Raw genomic sequence first — 18503 nt, 5'->3', positions numbered from 1 at the left:
ATAAGACTAAATACATGTCATGTGTCATCTAATAATATTTTCTCTTCACATGTACCATTAAAGTGTCAAACCATGGGCTGCAAATTGAGTCACCCTTCTGTCTGTTCTTATAGCTCATAAAACAGTGTCGGGTATTTCCTGCACGTCAAATCATAGCTGTCATGCAAGTAATTTTAAAATTTTCACTTTGAAACACAAATCACCTGTTTGTGAGCTATTAATTCAACATGTCTGTCCAATTAAGTGTGAATAAACTTTCTTTGCCAGTTTTTACATACCAACTGCAAATTATCTCAATTTTTTCATTCGTTCCAACCATGGTTAATTTTTCTTAGTCTGAATTGAACGAGCATTGTTTAGTTTTCTGACATTTGACTGAACCTTAGTTTCAGCACTGCCGTCTTTAGGCACAGCATCACTAGCATCATCTGGTATGTGATTAGACTGAGAATTTAATTGTTCACCGTCACTGTGCCTATTGATGGAAACATCTGCACTCTACTGTTATTAGAAGTATCATTGTTAAAGTAAAAAAGGTTCACAAGTTTTGATTGGTTTTCCCTTTTAATGCATTGTCCTGCCAAGCTAGTCTCAGCATCAAACATGTGCTGTCCATAAATATTTTTAGTAACCTGTCAAATACCAGCATGTGACATACAGGAAATATGTGACGTGTTTCACAACTACACTAGAACAAATCTGCTGAGTGACAATCAGAATTTTCACACTAATATTTAAAGAATAAAAAGCAAATACCATATTCTTCATGAAAAAATGTGCATAATTCTTTCTTTTTTTCATGACTTTGCCTGCACAGAACTGAAAATTTTGTGGGAAGAAATCTTTCGTTTTAGGGGGAAATTTTCATGATCGCATGTCCTAGATACATCCCTGGGAATCAACTTGGGGATCAGTTTTAAGTGCATAATTATGTATTAAAAAAATATAACCCAGCACAAAACAGATTCTTTATTTGTTTTTTTATATGTTCTGCAACATTTAAGTACTGAAATGTTATTTAGTTTCCTATTAGTCTTACAAAAGTTCTGGTACCTGACTACAAAAACTGGGATCAGCACATTGGCCTGTATGTGACTGTGTGCAAGTTTTCTTCTTATCCACAATGGAGATTTAAATAAAACTTCTGAGATTTAACTTTATACCATTGCCATGTTTTTTATCTGCATGAGAGTAATATATTTTAAACAAACACTATTAGTTATATTAGTGTCAATGAGCTAATGAACAGTGAAACGGTATTCCCAATTTTTCACAATTTAAATCATACATGTAACCTGCTATTCATTTGCTTTCCAACACTGAATGGAATATTGTGGAATGTTTAAAACAAAAAAATTTTTTTATTACATTTGCTGTCCAAGTACATGCAGAAAATGCATGAAGATTTGCCTGGCCCTAAAACTGGTTGTGATTTACAGAGGACACAAACAAAAACTGTGCAATCAAGTTAAAAAATTGTTGCTAATTTTAAAGGATATGTGAGTGTGTGATTTGGATTTTTAATGTAGCTTTAACAATTCAGTCATATCACTACGATGTCTGCAGTGTGGCAGTTTATAGTGATGTCTAGCACTGGGGCATCATGCCGCAGACATGGAGCATCATGTCCCACCCAGTTACATTATCCTGACATCAGGCCGACCAGTTCTAACACTAACCTCCTAATGCTGAGCATCTAGCGAGGCAGCTGTGAGTAACATTTTTATAAGTCTTTGGTATGACTTGGTCGGGGTTCGATCCTGTGACCTCCCGCATCAGAGGCAGATACTCTAACCACTAGGCCACCGTAATGGTCATAAAGGATATGCAAAAAGACAGACAGGAATACAGATGTGAGGATCGAAAGCAGCAAATAAAAAGGTCACTTGATAGCAAAGATTACATAAACATTTTCATGTATTAACACACCTGAGAAAGTCTCGGACAGTAGTAGGATCTAGTCCATCCAATGTTAAAACACTGTCATTTGGACAGGAGGACAATTTGACAAGCTTTTCATACATCTGTCTAGACCTGAAATAGAGAATACATTAAACCTTCTGTATACAATACATGATCTACAACACTTTGTGTTAAAAATGTTTTCAAAGGTGAGTTAGTGTTGTTATCAAGTATTTTTTTTTTTTACTAACAAAAATAAGTCCCTTCGCCTGCAGCAGCTGTCTTAGATGAGTTTTTAATTTAAAGAACAAGAAGGCAAACAACTAATAATCAATGATGGCTGCTGAAGATTAAAATAACCTGCATATGGTAGGTGTCGTTTTGTATCGATTTTCCACCTCTTCCATCGAGATGTGTATTATTACAGAAAAACTATCAATGCAACAAGTCTTGCAAATAATTTATTTCCCTAGAATACAAAATGAACATTTCAAAAGTACTTACAGTAATGTGAATGAATTCCAGTGGTGTACAGAATAAATTCAAATAAAGAATATGCCAATAGCCTAAAATATGCTAATGTGCCAACACTCTTGCTGTATCACAATGATATAATCCAAACTGTCCTTGAATGAATTCACAATAATTCCAAAAAATATGATTTAGTCCAAGATTTATTAATGAGCACTTTGTGATTCCAGTGAACAATTTAAATAAATAAATCATCACAAATTGAAAACTGTACAAAGAAATATGACTGATTCCACTTTGGATGTTAAGGCAGGAATGAGCAATTCTAATATAATCAACCTAATATAAAAACCTAAGACATGAAGAATTAGCATCATTTTCCCATCAAATTCATCTCCAGAATATTCTAAGTTGTAAACAAGGTCAGGTTTGTTACTAAATAGTTAGCAAAGAACATATAAAACAGCAGGCACACTAGGAATTTCCAAGGGGAACACCAATGTCCAACATTCAAACTCAAGTATACATGTTATGTCCATTAATAACGACCTGAATATTTAATAAATAATCATGAAGAAATATTATCTATGTGTACAAAATAAATGTCACTAGTCAGGAAGACCCTTAACTCAATTACTGACCAAGGCCAATCACATTAAATAGATAGACATAACATATAATCATGGAGAACCACCAATAAACTATTAAACAGTACAATATACCTATATATATATATATATATATATATATATATATATATATATATATAAGCCATTATATACTATTTTTCCTATCTTACCGAGCCTTAAGTATAAACTTATGGGCTTTTATGTCCTGTCCCTTAATATGGAACATAAGATCTGTGTAAATTTCTTCTTCAAACAATCTGAAATAAACAAGGAAAAATGTAGAGATTAATTTTCAATTTGCTTACCAGTACATTTACAGATGATTTGCCAGGTGCATACAGAAGACACTAAATGATACATTTATTTTTAAAGCATGTTCAAGACACTTGCTTTAATAAGTTTATTTAATGAACCTTCAATATAATGACCCCCTATGCTAAGCATACTTATGCATAATACACACACACACATACAAACACACACACACACACACACACACACACAATGTTCAACAATCTGACCAAATTTTTTATACAATTAGGGTCAAACACAGCAAAGGAAGTCATACCCGATTCTTGATGTAACAAGTAGAAGATTGTCCCCTTTCCACATGCTGATAAACTGTAAATGGGTTTGAAATCATTTTTGTGAAAAAATATGTGAATTGTAATGATTCATCTGTAAGAATAACAGAAAATGGTTAGAAATGACCCAGATTACATTAACTGTCTTACAGAAATTATGTAATAAGACAGTGGGTGCTACCATAGTACCAATCCCCAAATGGAAAAATCTTTGCCATGGATGTAATAAAGGATGCACAAATTTTAAATTATTTCAGTTAAGATTAACCCAACAGAAAAAAAGATTACGCAAATATAAATCTTTAAAGTAGAGGATTATTCATTTGGAGACTATTTTATATAATCTTCAGTTAAAAAAGCAAACATGATGTCCAATTACATTTCCAAGCAATCAAAAAGCAAATATGGTGTCCAGTTACATCGCCAGCAATCAAAAAGCCTAAAGCATTATCACACCATAACAAAATCAATTTGATATTGTGAATGCTGCTTATCTAAGATGAGCTTATCTGCATGCATATGCAAATCAATTGCCATTAATCTATATCCCATTAATATATCCCATTATATCCCATTAATATATCCCATTATATCCCATTAATCTATATGTGCAACTGTGACAATTTTGGAAACTTCCAGATCAACAGGAATTCTATGATTTCCAATTCTGTACCACACATATGGAAAATCTAAAACTAAATGGTAAAGTAAAAATCTGCAATTTATTTGCCTGTTGGAAGTAAATACTGCTAAAAATTATGATGGCATGTAAGTGAATGTACCTGCTAAGATCTTTTCTCAGCTGCACAGCTAAAAGCTGTTTAAGTTTTTCTTGCTCTGCACTGCACTTATGCTGGAATACAGCACTTGTCTGCTGCAGTGATGTTTTCTCTCTTGGTCGTGCCATTGCTGCAGTTTCATGGCAGAACAAACAGCAAAGTGAATTTATAATTCATCTGAATTCTGAAAACTGAGTGATTCATGCCAGAATGTGAAGCAAGGTAAATCTTTAGTTCATCTGGATTCTGAAAAATAATTCAACAACTCTGAATACTTTAGTTCAAAACATCTTTCAAAATACTTACACCAACTGGAATTACAGGGGCACAATACAAAATACACCAACTGGAATTACGGATGAAAATTACAAAATACACCAATTGAAATTACAGGGGCACAATACATAAGATAACCACCATAAGGAAAGCACTTCAATATACATCCTTCATCTTTCTATACTCACCTAACTTTTACTAATTTCAAGCAGCCACTATAAATATTATCATCATTTTTGTAAAAGAGGTGAGAAAAATGAATTCCATAACTGGACATGAGAAAAATGAATTCCATAATGCGAGATGAGATAAATTAATTCCATAATGGGAGATGAGATATATGAATTTCATAATGGAGCTGGAGATAAATGAATTTCATAATGGAAGATGAGATAAATGAATTCCATTGTGGGAGATGATATACATGTAAATGAATTCCATAATGGGATATAAGTGAATTCCACAATGGGAGATAACTTAAGATAAATGAATTCCATAAAGGGAAATGAGATAAATGAATTCTATAATAAAATACATGATAAATGAATTCCACAATGGAAGAGGAGATAAACAAATTTCATAATGGGATATGAGATAAATGAATTCCATAAAAGGATGATGATATAAATGAATTCAATAATGGAATCTGCTATAAATGAATTCTATAACGGGAGATGAGATAACTGAATTCCATGATGGAAGATGTGATAAATGAATTTCACAATGGAAGATGAGATAAACAAATTCCATGATGGAAGATGACATAAATTAATTTCATAATGGTGTTTGGTATAAATGAATTCCATAATGGCAGGTGAAACAAATGAATTCCATAAAGGAAGATTTGATAAATGAATTCTATAATTGGAGGTGAGATAAATTAATTCCATCGGAGAAGAGAATAATGAATTCATAATGGGAGATATGATGCATGAATTCCATAATGAAGCTGGAGATAAATGAATTCCATAATGGAAGATCAGATAAATGAATTCCATAATGGAGCATGGAGTTATGTAGATCAAATCAAGATTTTTTAGGAATATGAACTTTTGATTCATTTTTCCAACAGTAAAAACAAATATTTTAGCGAACAAAATGACCCAATTATAGGGTAGTAATTCCAACTTGGATGGATAAAAAAATGCAGTTTCATCTGCACACCATAATTCTTACTGCCCTTTGAACAGGTACCTCAGGCTTATCATTAACAGACTTACAATTTTTGGATGCATAGGTAAACTAAAAACATATTAAGAAAAATAGATTATTGTCAAGTCCCCTGGTAATATTTATTACCATTTTTTGCTCCTTTACATTGAAAATACATCAGCATATTCTAACATGCATGTGTTCTATTTTTCTAAATTTATCTTTGCTTTGACAAGTGAGAAGCATTTGATGCAAATGAAGGTAAGTGAGTTATCTAAAGGCATTAAAAATCTCATAAAATTATATTAGCAAAATCAAGTATTTTAACACATTTCAATTTTTTACTGAACTTACCCAACATAAGCAGTGCTCAATGAATTTTTATTTAGAGACAAGCCCTGGGTTGGTTGTTCTTGTTGTTCTAGGGTTTAACGCCATTTTTCAGCACAAGATAGGCTATACATGGCAGCCAGTATTAATGGTGGAGGAAGAACCCTGGAAAACCCAGGTAAGAACCACCGACCCACGAGAAGCTACTGGCAGGCTTTCCCACGTACCCACGCTAGCCGAGCCTTGGACTCGAACCCACGCAGACAGAGGTGAGACCCTGGGTTGGTGACTTAAATAAACCCACAAGCCCTGACTGAAATTCCAGAAGCCCAGACTCCAATTTCCACATGACCAAAATGTCCCCTTTTAAATACTGTCACACAACATTGCATTAGCTACAGTTCTAATATAAATTCAACATGCTTCAAAGGGGTTTGAAAGTAATGTGAGTGTCATTAGTGTTCACCCCTACACTCACTAGGGATTGGATGGTCATGGTGTTCAAACTTCTCTGCTGGATTCTCTGAGTGAATCCTGGTCAGAAATAAGTTGACATATGTCAATATGTTGTTTGCATTATGTGCAAAAAATTAGTAGCCCACACACACACACACACCTCTCTTTCTGTCTTTTTACGCTGGTGTGCTTCACAAAGTAAAACTCCATAAACCAATAGTTCTGATATTTATTTTTGTTGGGCTTTGCTAATGGCTAATTGCTTCCTAAATCGACTTTAAAAATTAATTACACCTGAACACTACTCTGACAACTGAAATGATCGTGCTTTGCATTCTATATATCCAGTAAAATCTAACTTCAAAGAAACACTGCTGCTGTTCACAAACTTGTCAAACATATAATATATATGGCTTAAACATTCTCAATCAAGGCAATAATATGTAATAACCTTTTTACATGTACACATATCTAGCATCTCTTTGATTTACCTATAATGGGTTGTTCAACATCCTGATCCTACCTATGCAAACTAGTACAATGGGCTCACCCACTGTAGCCTTCAAACACATCTCACTAGCTATTGTCAGCCAATTAGGTACATGTAATAAGTCAAATGGTGGTTTATACCAGAGGTCTCGCTGGGCCTTTAAAACTAGGAGTCCAACCAGCAAAAGTTGCAGTCCCCTCTAATACGCATATTGGTCATACCTGAAGTTGCTAAATGTCCAGATGAGAAGAACCAGTAGTTGTCACCGAGTTTAATTTTCCATATTCTGTACACTACTAACATAGAGCTCTTGTCTGTCCATTAGACTGAGACTGAATTTTGTCAATCCAATAAAAGGCCTTATTCCATGCCACGCATTGCACACTTTCTTATACTCAACTACTGTTCCAAACTAACCATCAGTTCAAGCAACTTTATCACTCTTCTGAGTCTCTTTACAATCTTTGTCAATCTGCCATTTAACCACAAACTACTAATCCAAATTTGCAAATGGCATTTTGCCTAAATCTCATCATGTCTTAATTTTTTTAGGTCACGTGCACTTACTCAGCTACACTAAGAAACGAACACAATAACAAGAAATAAAGTTGTTCATTTGATGTACTCTTATAATGACCACATGTACATCTCTGGGTCTTTGTCTCTGAATTCAACACATTTTCCCACCAGTCAGTAGCTAGTCAAAGTTTTTGAACCTGCCTCCCAACTACTGCGTCATGTTCTTATGATGTACTCTTATAACGACAATATGTACTTCTGAGGGTATTTCATCCACTGAGTTTTGTCAATGTTGATATAAGCACACCTAAAATGACCACCTGATCATCACATTTACCCACTCTGCAGGTAGTCGAAGCAAGACTGGCAAGCCTTTGAATTTGCTGCTCAGCTATTGCATGCATACAGAGGACTCCTGCGTAAGAGATTTTCAGCATCTCAGATGACAAATTTGCATCCAAATACATGTGATAAAGCGTTTCCAAGACTTCTGATACCTGACCTCTTTGCCTTTAATTGCTGCTATTTAAACTGCCCAATAGATAGTTTTACATCAGCTCCAATCATAACTGTTTACCATTTACACATGCTACATGTATTGGGCATATAATGAAGGTGGTGGTTGGGGGGGGTACTTTTTTTTTATAAATTGTGTTTTCTCGAAACACGACCATGACTGGGGTTTGGGAGTACAAACTCATATTTTTAGCATGACATGCCATGCTTCAATTTGATTAAAACTGGATCTCAATTTCATGTATCATAGTGGTGATCTTATTTACATTGCACTGTTTTATGGGTAGGTCAACATCTTGAAAATACATTTACACATTTAATCAGCGTGATTAATGTTTCCTCAGACAAATTAAATTTTTTTCTACAAGCCCGATGGGCACCTCACTTAGAATACAGGACAGGCCCGATCTAAAATCAGAGGAGCCCCAGGCCTCAGGCTATCTGATTTTTTTTTGCACTGATATATATGATCCTACAGCAAAAGTCATGTAGACTTTCAGAATTGACTATTCTGATACAGCGAAAATCAATATTAAAGTATGTGGGCATTTATGGATGATATCCACCTAAAGGTCTAATCCTGTACAAACCTTATCAAACGTCCCACATTTTGATGTCACAAAGAATATTCTGTATGTTTAATGGAAAACACACTACCCTGTTACCTGCTATAACAACCCAAACAGCCTCTTCTCTTGACCCAGTTTAGTACCTGGCAACCACTGTAAAAGTCCATAGCAATCAATAACTTTCATCTGGATATTTTGCTTGGTTCTTTTGTGTTTGGTTTTTATGACACTAAAGGTGCAGGACATTCAATAATTACAGACTCTGCTTAATCTATATTAGTAATAAACTGTAGAAAAATAATGAATATTTAATTTGCTTTACATGGCCCTGATCATGCCTGTTTAATATGCATGAACAATGCACTGAATGGAATACTACCTTCTCATTGGCCAACTGAAAATAAGTTATAAATAAATGCAGGACTTCATTTTCTTTTAACCAATGAGAGGACAGCATTCCATTCAGCTGGATTTCACTTGCATATTAAGTGGGCACGATCACAGCCATGTTGAGCAGTATCTTGGGAAAATGGTCTGGCATTCCTTAAACGTATGATAGTAAGCCAAACTTTGGATATGCATACAAAGTCGAATGCTTGAGCTAAACATTGGTACCAAATTTATTATGCTACACAACACGTAGCTTGAAATAACAGTGTTTAGTCTTAAATGGGTCATGTGAGAAAGACAGAAGTGCCCTCCCTTGTAGTTATTATATAGTACATGTATGACAGGTAAATTGTAAGGAAAGATACAAGCTCCTGTGCACAGCATGAGTTCAATCTACAAGATTCTAAGTGTAAAATACCAATGCGGCATTGCTGGGTTAGTGTTTACTGGCACTCATTTTTTGTCCTCTGAAAGCTGCTTAGTCCTACTAGTCTGAGTTTCCTCTAACCCTTGCCACACCTTTTTTTGATATTTGGATATTTATGTTGGGGTGTATGGCCAGAATCAATTCCCTATTGAAAAGTCGGAATTCACCAACACCATTTGGTGTCAGCATAGGGTAGCCGCTTACTAGCTGGTCTAGCAAGCTAAAACGACCGTTCATCGAGATATACCTGCATGAAATTGATAGGAATAGGATTATTTTCTCAAAAATATCGAATATAACATTCGTTATATCTTTAATCTGCTCAAAGACGAGATGTAACTACAGCGTTGATTATTGGACCTCTGATGTCAATGACATGTAGGTTGCTAGATTTGTGTAGTCATGTGACTAGGAATACAAACGGCGAGTTCCAGTTCAAATTTCATCAACGCTATTGTTCAGACTTGTCTGTCAGCTGATTAAAGATATAACAAATGCTCTACTCGCAATATCTGAGAAAATAAATAATATTCCTATCAATTTCATGTATGTATGTCTCGGTGAAAGTTCGTTAAAGTTTGCTAGGCCGGCTAGTAAGCGGCTACCCCATGCCGACACCAAATGGTGTCGGCGAATTCCAACTTTTCGATGGGGAATTGACTCTGACCCTACAGTACACCCCAACATAAACGTCAAAATATCAAAAATGGGGTGGCAAGGGTCAGAGGAAACTCGGACCAAGTCCTACATGTAAGACGTATCACGTGTTATTTATGTTTTAGTGCTGACGCCCAAAACATAAATCACAGCATCCAGGTCTTACATGTAGGACTAACCCTACAGTAGTGACAGTGCTGACAGCTACTTTTTTGGAACACGGTACTCTTACAGGGTACATTTGTTTGCGGAATTTAAAATGTTCGCCACTGTAGTACTGTATAACTCACAAATTTAATCAATATAAAGATAAATTTATACTACTAAGCCTTATGTGTCTTACCGTCCAAGAACTTGTTTATATGTTGCACCATACTCAGTACTACATGTATTTATTTTTTTGTAATTGTTTGGCAGAAAAAGCTGAGGTAGTTCCGAATTTCCTTTCTTGGGCTGTATTAAAGTAAGTGGTATTAAAAATTGTTAAATTAATAAAATAGTTGTGTACCCGGCCATTGTGACAAAAATAACAACTCCGTTCGAATCAAAACAAAAAAGAGTTATGGAACCTGATTTATAGAACGTTAAGAAACCAGACAAATAGTTATAATTCTTTAGGTAGCAATCGTGTGTGTGTGTGTGTGTGTGTACAAGTCGCATGGGTCATGTATTTGCGATAATTCATTTTAAATAAATTGTTCTTTTAAAATTTAAAGCTAATTTTATATAACCAAAGTCTATTCAGTCCTGATTATTGAATGTCACCAAGAAACTTCCAGACGAAAATTACCTATCGCTAATTACTTCAACAATGGTGGCCATGTATACGAATCCAAATGAAGTGAAAGCTTGCCACTTAAAAGAATGTAGAATCAAATTCTTAAAAAAAAAAAAAAAAATACACCCATTACTGAAATAGTCGGTGTGGAATGCCTACGTGACGAGTGTGATTTGTGCTGTATGTATGTATGTATGTGTACAAAAATAGCAAATACAGGATTAAAATAAATTAAACTTTTAATACCAAAACTATTTATTTATTTATTTATTTATTCATATATGTCATATAAATCACACACCTATTCAAGCAGGATAATCTATCAACCGGGAATTATTTTCTATATTGTAAATACAATTACAATATAATAAGATCTAATATTTACCTTCTTTTTTAATCATCGCCATTTACGAATCATTGGTTAGATAAAGTTTACTGGTAATCATCATCTACAGATAAACAAAATGGAGCCATTCGAGTAAACAAATAAGTACCATTTATCTAGTCAGAGTGGTCTGCTTGTTCCATGACATTGTTTGAAGTAATACATATATATATATATATATATATATATATATATATATATATATATATATATATATATATATAAATTTAAAAAAAAAATAACAAAATAAATAAATACTTCTAAAATATGTAAATAATGAAGCACGATGCCACTGTTTCAAACGATTTTGTAAATACATGTGAATGCCTTTCATACCAAGTGGTGGCAGACGTCGTGTGTAAAATGTGCAATAAAAGAAAGAAAACTTAAACTTTCAGTTTTTAAATGTAAATTTGTTCTTGCATGAATTTTTGAGTCTTTTCAAAATTTGTTGGTTTTTGTTTCTTCAGTTACTTTGTGTATGACCATAGAGTCGTAACGTTTTACATGTCACAATTGTGTATTAGAACATTCACTGACGCAAACTATTACATTTAAGCGTTATCAATACATCAGCGTAATCAAAACCTGTGAGATTTTACCATGTTTCCTATGTGTGTATGTCACAACAGTGTACTAGAATATATCGCAAAAAAAAGGACTTTGGGGATGCCTTTTTGATATGTAATCGTAACTAGTATTTACAGGAATATATACCAGTGTATTTAAACACAACCCAGGGCTTAGGTTATAAACTATATTGTGCAGTGGATTTCGACGGCATTAGAAAGGTTGATGGATTTTAATTACCACCCGCACTTTCTTATTACAAGAAGACGGACTCTGATATCATTAAAAACGTTGATGGGTTCCAATTACAACCATCTTGTTACAAAAGAGCGAGTCAAACATCATTGGACACAAGAATGAATAAGTGCATCCAGCTTCTTATTACATATTTAGAAATCAAAGAAACTGAACACTGCCACCCTCCATTTTCAAAATGTTTTTAATTGTGTGGGATTTGGAAGACGAAAGAGAAGCATGTTCTTCAATTAAAACAACCTATCATAGTAAACAAAATGACACAAAACGTCAAGGGTAAGACAAAATCTCTTACTCACAATCCCGGAGAAAAATTAAATTTTCAGAAATTATAAAATCTTTTAAGGAATGCGTTCGTTTCATAACGATACAACTACCATCAGGGCCATGGATTGCGATCACGGGCCCTGGGGGTAAGAAACTTCCGTACCTCCTCTAGTTCTTGTTACAAAAATATTTCTTTGATAAATTTATGTGTTGTTCGGCCCAGTCCCCCTTACGGACAAGGGCCCCGGCGATATATCCCCGGTTGCCCCCCCCCCCCCCACCGTCTGCCCTGATTATCTTTTATATGAATGTCGCGTTTTGTTAAAGGACCAAAATGGTGCACTTGTCGTAGCATACACAGAAGGGAAAGTGACCAAAAAAATTAACTATGCATGACAAAAAAACGAATATTTCGATTCCTATGGCTGACTTCCCTTGAAAGACGATATCTTCGAGTATAAGAAGAAATGCAAGTTCTTCTCAATTTAATCACATGAGATTACAAATGGATTCATATTATGTGTGTATTGAATAGTATAAATCATATGAGATTACAAATGGATTCATATTCTGTGTATAGTGAATAGTATAAATCATATGAGATTACAAATGGATTCCTATTATGTGTGTATTGAATAGTATAAATCATATGAGATTACAAATGGATTTCATATTATGTGTGTATTGAATAGTATAAATCATATGAGATTACAAATGGATTCATATTATGTGTGTATTGAATAGTAAAAGCATTGTCTTCATTAACTTCTTCATGGATTTCTTGGAGAACTTTAACTGACGCAAAACATCACAAAAAAATATATTTTGGGGATTTTCTTTTAAATTTCATTGCAATTCTATTCCAAGGAAATATATGCAATAAAACGTAAGTGTTATATTTGTTTTTTAAAGTAGGAATAAGATAGTCGCGCGCGCACACAGACACACACACACACACACACTGTTTCACACACTTACAAACACTTACACACACACACACACACACACACATACAAACACACATTCTCTCTCTCTCTCTCTCTCTCTCTCTCTCTCTCTCTCTCTCTCTCTCCAATAAACCTGCCGATTCAGTTATTCACAAACTGGGAAATTAAAAAGATTTTGCCAAATTGCTGCGTTGACAGTATTCAGTATTGCCTTGGAAACTTCGGACATAGCGACGAGTAGAAATTCATATCAATATAGCTCTCCTCAGTTTATTTTGTGTACATGATTTTACCTTTATAGATTTTTAGTGTACACGAATATATGTTTTTACCTTTACAGATTTTGATTATACACGAATATAAATAATTTGACCTCTATAGATTTGTAGTGTACACGAATATATGTCATTTTACCTTTATAGATTTTGATTATACACGAATATAAATAATTTTACCTTTATAGATTTTGAGTATACACGAATATAAATAATTTTACCTTTACAGATTTTTAGTATACACGAATATATATAATTTTACCTTTATAGATTTTGAGTATACACGAATATATATAATTTTACCTTTATAAATTTTGAGTGGCTGCGCCAGATATAATAAATTAAAAAAAAACAGTTCTTTGTTTCAAATCGGAAGAAATAAATATAAAAATCAACCCCAGTATACGGTCTGAAAGATCCTGGAAATATAATTCATTTTATCGAAGCGGATGTTTTCAGACATATTTTTAAAGCCGAGAATTCTTTATGAATGTATACTGTGGTCAGTTTCTATAAGGGACCGATTTTCATGTAGGTAATAACTTTAAAATTATTATTGTTCTAATTTAATAATTATTACAAAACGTTTTATCACCAGTCCTAATTAAACTCCAGTGGTATTCCAAACACTGAAGATGTTGATGTACATGTTGTATCGAATGTACTAATGTAATAATGACCTGATGTGTGATGCTGTGCCAACAGCCTCTTGATCAATCATAATAATATAATCCAAGATGTACTTGTTTGAATTCACTGTCATTCCAAATTAATGTCTCTATCAAAGAATATTACTGAGCCCTATGTAATTCAAGAGAACAATAATTTGAATAAATAATTCTAGCCCAAACCAAATACTGAAACCAAAAATAAGGCTGACTTTGCTTCAAGATCTTACAGCACGAATAAATGATTTCTAGATAAACGAGATTATAAAGCCGTCTACTTGAGCTGGGTCACAATTATAATTTTCTATTTTAAAAAAAAACAAAACAAAACAAAACAAAAACCTGTTACTTAATGGGAAATTCCATTCTAGAAGACCCAGTTAGTAAAATTATAATAAAACAACATGGTAAACATAATGCCCTTGACTCAGTTAGTAAAATTATAATAAAGCAACATGATAAACGTAATGCCCTTGACTCAGTAAAATTATAATAAAACAACATGGTAAACATACTGCCCTTGTCTCAGTAAAATTATAATAAAACAACATGGTAAACACAATGCCCTTGACTCAGTAAAATTATAATAAAACAACATGATAAACATACTGCCCTTGACTCAGTAAAATTATAATAAAACAATATGGTAAACGTAATGCCCTTGATTCAGTAAAATTATAATTAAACAATATGGTAAACGTAATGCCCTTGACTCAGTAAAATTATAATGAAACAACATGGCAAACGTAATGCCCTTGACTCAGTAAATTTATAATGAAACAACATGGTAAACGTAATACCCTTGATTCAGTAAAATTATAATAAAACAATATGGTAAACGTAATGCCCTTGACTCAGTAAAATTATAATGAAACAACATGGCAAACGTAATGCCCTTGACTCAGTAAATTTATAATGAAACAACATGGTAAACGTAATACCCTTGACTCAGTAAAATTATAATAAAACAACATGGTAAACATACTGCCCTTGACTCAGTAAAATTATAATAAAACAACATGGTAAACACAATGCTCTTGACTCAGTAAAATTATAATAAAACAACATGGTAAACACAATGCCCTTAACTCAGTAAAATTATAATAAAACAACATGGTAAAGATAATGCCCTTGACTCAGACCAAGATAATGGTCATAATATGCTATGTATTGTTTGTTTACCAAAATGAAAACAAGATCGGTGTCGCTAGTCCGGAACACAGTGAAGTTGATTTTGGACAAGGTCAAGTACAAAATACAATTATCTACTGCATATAATGATTTAAAAAAAAAAACAAAAAAAAAAACAACAAAAAAAAACAAATATACATAACATGATAAAAACTACTTACTGTATCCATCATAGACATTGGGAAAAAATCATCTCAATGTAAAAGCGAAACTACAAGGTTCTGTCCAAATAGTTCTGTCAATTCCGATTTTTCTAGTTGTTTATGGTTGTCGTATATCCTCTTTTTCCTGGACATGTCCTCCTTTTTCTCTATAGATAATGAAACAGATACACTCACTCTCTGGAGTGTTCTCTTTTTTGAATGTTCAAATATATAGACTAATTTTGTCCCAATCATTTTGCAAAGTTTTCAGCCTCAGTATCAGTTGTTCAGACGAATATGAAAGGGGTCAATCGGAATTACTTTTTAAGCATAAAGCCGAGACCGTACCGGGGCGGCGCACAGGATTTGTAAGCCCTGGGAAAAATTATTCAGTAGGCCGTATGAATTACACATTATGACGCCAGTGGGCCCCCTGACCGTTGCGGAATTTGTCCTAGTTGTTCTACCCTGTTCGTGGCCATGGACTACACCAGTGCTGTCCAACCTTTTTGACGCCATTGGCCACTGAAAAATGTTTTTCTTAAAGCCGAGGGCCGCAGCAGGAAACTGAAAAGCATCGACTATACAGCTGCTCGAGCTCTGGCAGGCCATTTAAAATCAACTCGCGGCCCGCGGGTTGGACAGCTCTGGACTATACACTCGCGTGTATATTAGTCCCAGTGTAAAAACGTTGCAAAGTTAATACATTCTTAATACCAGGAAGGTCCGAGTAAGATGTGTGGGAAGGTCGCTGAAGTATACGCACTCTCTTGTGTAAGAGAAGGACGTGCAGTGACAATTTCATAGATCTCAAAACCTACATAGAGAGTCCATTTTGGATTGCCAAGGTCCATTTTGTGAAAAAGAAGAAGAGGAGGATGAGGAGAGGAAAAACAAGAAGAAAGAAATGAATAAATTAAAACCTGCGGTGTGTGTGGGATACAATACAGGGCCGGCTAGGGATGGGGGCATGCACATTTTGGGTAAATAGACTCAGACTTTTGCTTTGGTGTCCTTTGGAGGAAAGTCAGGGCCCTTTTGAAATTAAATCCTTCACACACACACACACAAACACACTGTACGCGACCCACGGTCCACCTTGTAGAAACCTTACACAAAGTCCCCTTTTCTTGCAAGAGGTTTGTGGGTTGGCGGATTGTACCTTGGTTCTCGTTATCTAGAGGTTGACCACCCTCGATGTTATTGCCCGGTTCGGGTAAATATAAATATAAGTGGTGAAACTTATAGGTGGAATAGATAGAGATCTGAGCAGATATATAGAACAGACCAACACGAGCCCCCGTACAAGTAAACAACAATTTAATCAATTACATAAAATACCTGTGAGAATTCATTACATCAGGAATATACTCTGCTTCTAGAAATAAAACTTTCACCGAATTACACAACACAAATATATTTAAATAAAGTAGCCGATCTGTTTTACTGATAGAATTAGTTCATCATATGATCGAGTGAACAATCGAAGTCAATGCCTTGTACAATTGCATAACCTGCTTCTCCGGTTCACTCCACTTCCACTGTAGTTGTTCCTTCGACTTCCCTCTGTCTTGCCTCTTTCGGTCCTCAACCTGTGTGTGGTACGTAGATTCACAGATATCTGGATCTCAGGATAATATGTCTCACTATACGTCTCAGGATACGTCTCAGAATACGTCTCAGAGATAATACGTCACATGATACGTCTCAGAGATAATACGTCACAGGAGCTATTTTCTCCATTAAAAAAAAAATAGAGACAACCTAAATTTTTTATTGTTTATGATAACAGGGCTTGCTTTATCCCCCTCTCGTTATCAGATCTTACTATCGGTGCTAAAGAGATGATAAGGCTATCAGTCGGTTCCACATGTCCTATAATGACCCTAGTTAGTCTAATAGCTAATTCATCACGCATTAACACCACACATTAACACCACACGAGGCATAACGGTTCCAAGCCAGCGTTTATTTACACAAGTGAATGAATGAGATACATTAAATAGTTTACTACGTTATTTCAGTCAATACACACTCAACCTTAATCATACGTGAAATCTTCTAAATTCGGTGAATTCACACGGATTCTCGTAAATCATATTAACTAAAGTAATGCGTGAAATTCTTAGAACCTAATTCTTATGCAAACAAGACGATAAATTCAAACAATTCGTCAAACTTGTCTAAAGATTAATGTACGACTTCCTATGCATAAACTCAACACAGTTATATTTCATAAAGCAAATTGATATACATATGAGGCAAATAGATTCATGCAACTATAAGTAAATAACTTCAGCAAAGCGTTATATATGGGCATCAATAAATTACATGCAATTGTCACAAATACCTTTGAGCTTTCAGCGTTCCTCTCTTTTACCGCCAAATTTGTTCGTCGGTTTTCCCCGACAACAGACCTTTTGGACAACAGTTTTACGAGAGAATTTCTCCCCAATTTAGTCTCGGGGTTTTCTTACACTTATTTTCTCTTGCAGAAAAGCTTTGACTAATTAAAATTTTCGATGTGGCGATATTAAAACTAGGAAATGTTGTGTGGGAAACACGCCTCCTTAGTTAGCGTAACCAGTCAGGATTAAATATATTTGCTCCCTTTTTATTACTAGACGCCAAATCTGGGGCCAATTTGACCTTGTAGTTTGAGTAACAGTGTTCTGCAATCTTTAAATTCTGACATTTACACTATGGAATCGAAGTTAGCTTTTGTCTCCACTAGTCTTCTGTTGGCTAAATAAACGAATGCTTAATTAAGAATAAAATTCTCCCCTCGAAAAGACATTACCGATCACGGCAGTATGGCGATTTGATACGCGCCTGTCCCCATAATTCTAATTAATTGTTCTCTGGCCCAAGTTAATT

The 18503-nt window shown here is 34.4% G+C and overlaps 1 protein-coding gene across 1 annotated transcript in view; it reads right to left on the bottom strand.

Moving 5' to 3' along the window:
• The window catches only part of LOC149777781 (uncharacterized), a 46634-nt gene extending 36020 nt beyond the window's left edge, over window positions 1-10614 (bottom strand). The window contains exons 1-4 of the mRNA XM_089938820.1: window positions 10491-10614; window positions 4369-4611; window positions 3173-3259; window positions 1930-2034 (exon numbers count right to left, since the gene is read on the bottom strand). Coding sequence (XP_089794946.1) covers window positions 1930-2034; window positions 3173-3259; window positions 4369-4493 — 317 coding nt within the window. The 5' untranslated portion in view covers window positions 4494-4611; window positions 10491-10614. The remainder of the gene's footprint in view (window positions 1-1929; window positions 2035-3172; window positions 3260-4368; window positions 4612-10490) is intronic.
• Between the last annotated feature and the right edge of the window lie 7889 nt (window positions 10615-18503).

This window comes from Sinohyriopsis cumingii, chromosome 17 (assembly GCF_028554795.1).
Source record: "Sinohyriopsis cumingii isolate HCF-2022 chromosome 17, ASM2855479v2, whole genome shotgun sequence".
Taxonomy (NCBI): Eukaryota; Metazoa; Mollusca; class Bivalvia; order Unionida; family Unionidae; genus Sinohyriopsis; species Sinohyriopsis cumingii.
Note: the sequence above shows the minus strand (reverse complement) of the source record. Positions and strands in the feature narration are given on the sequence as shown.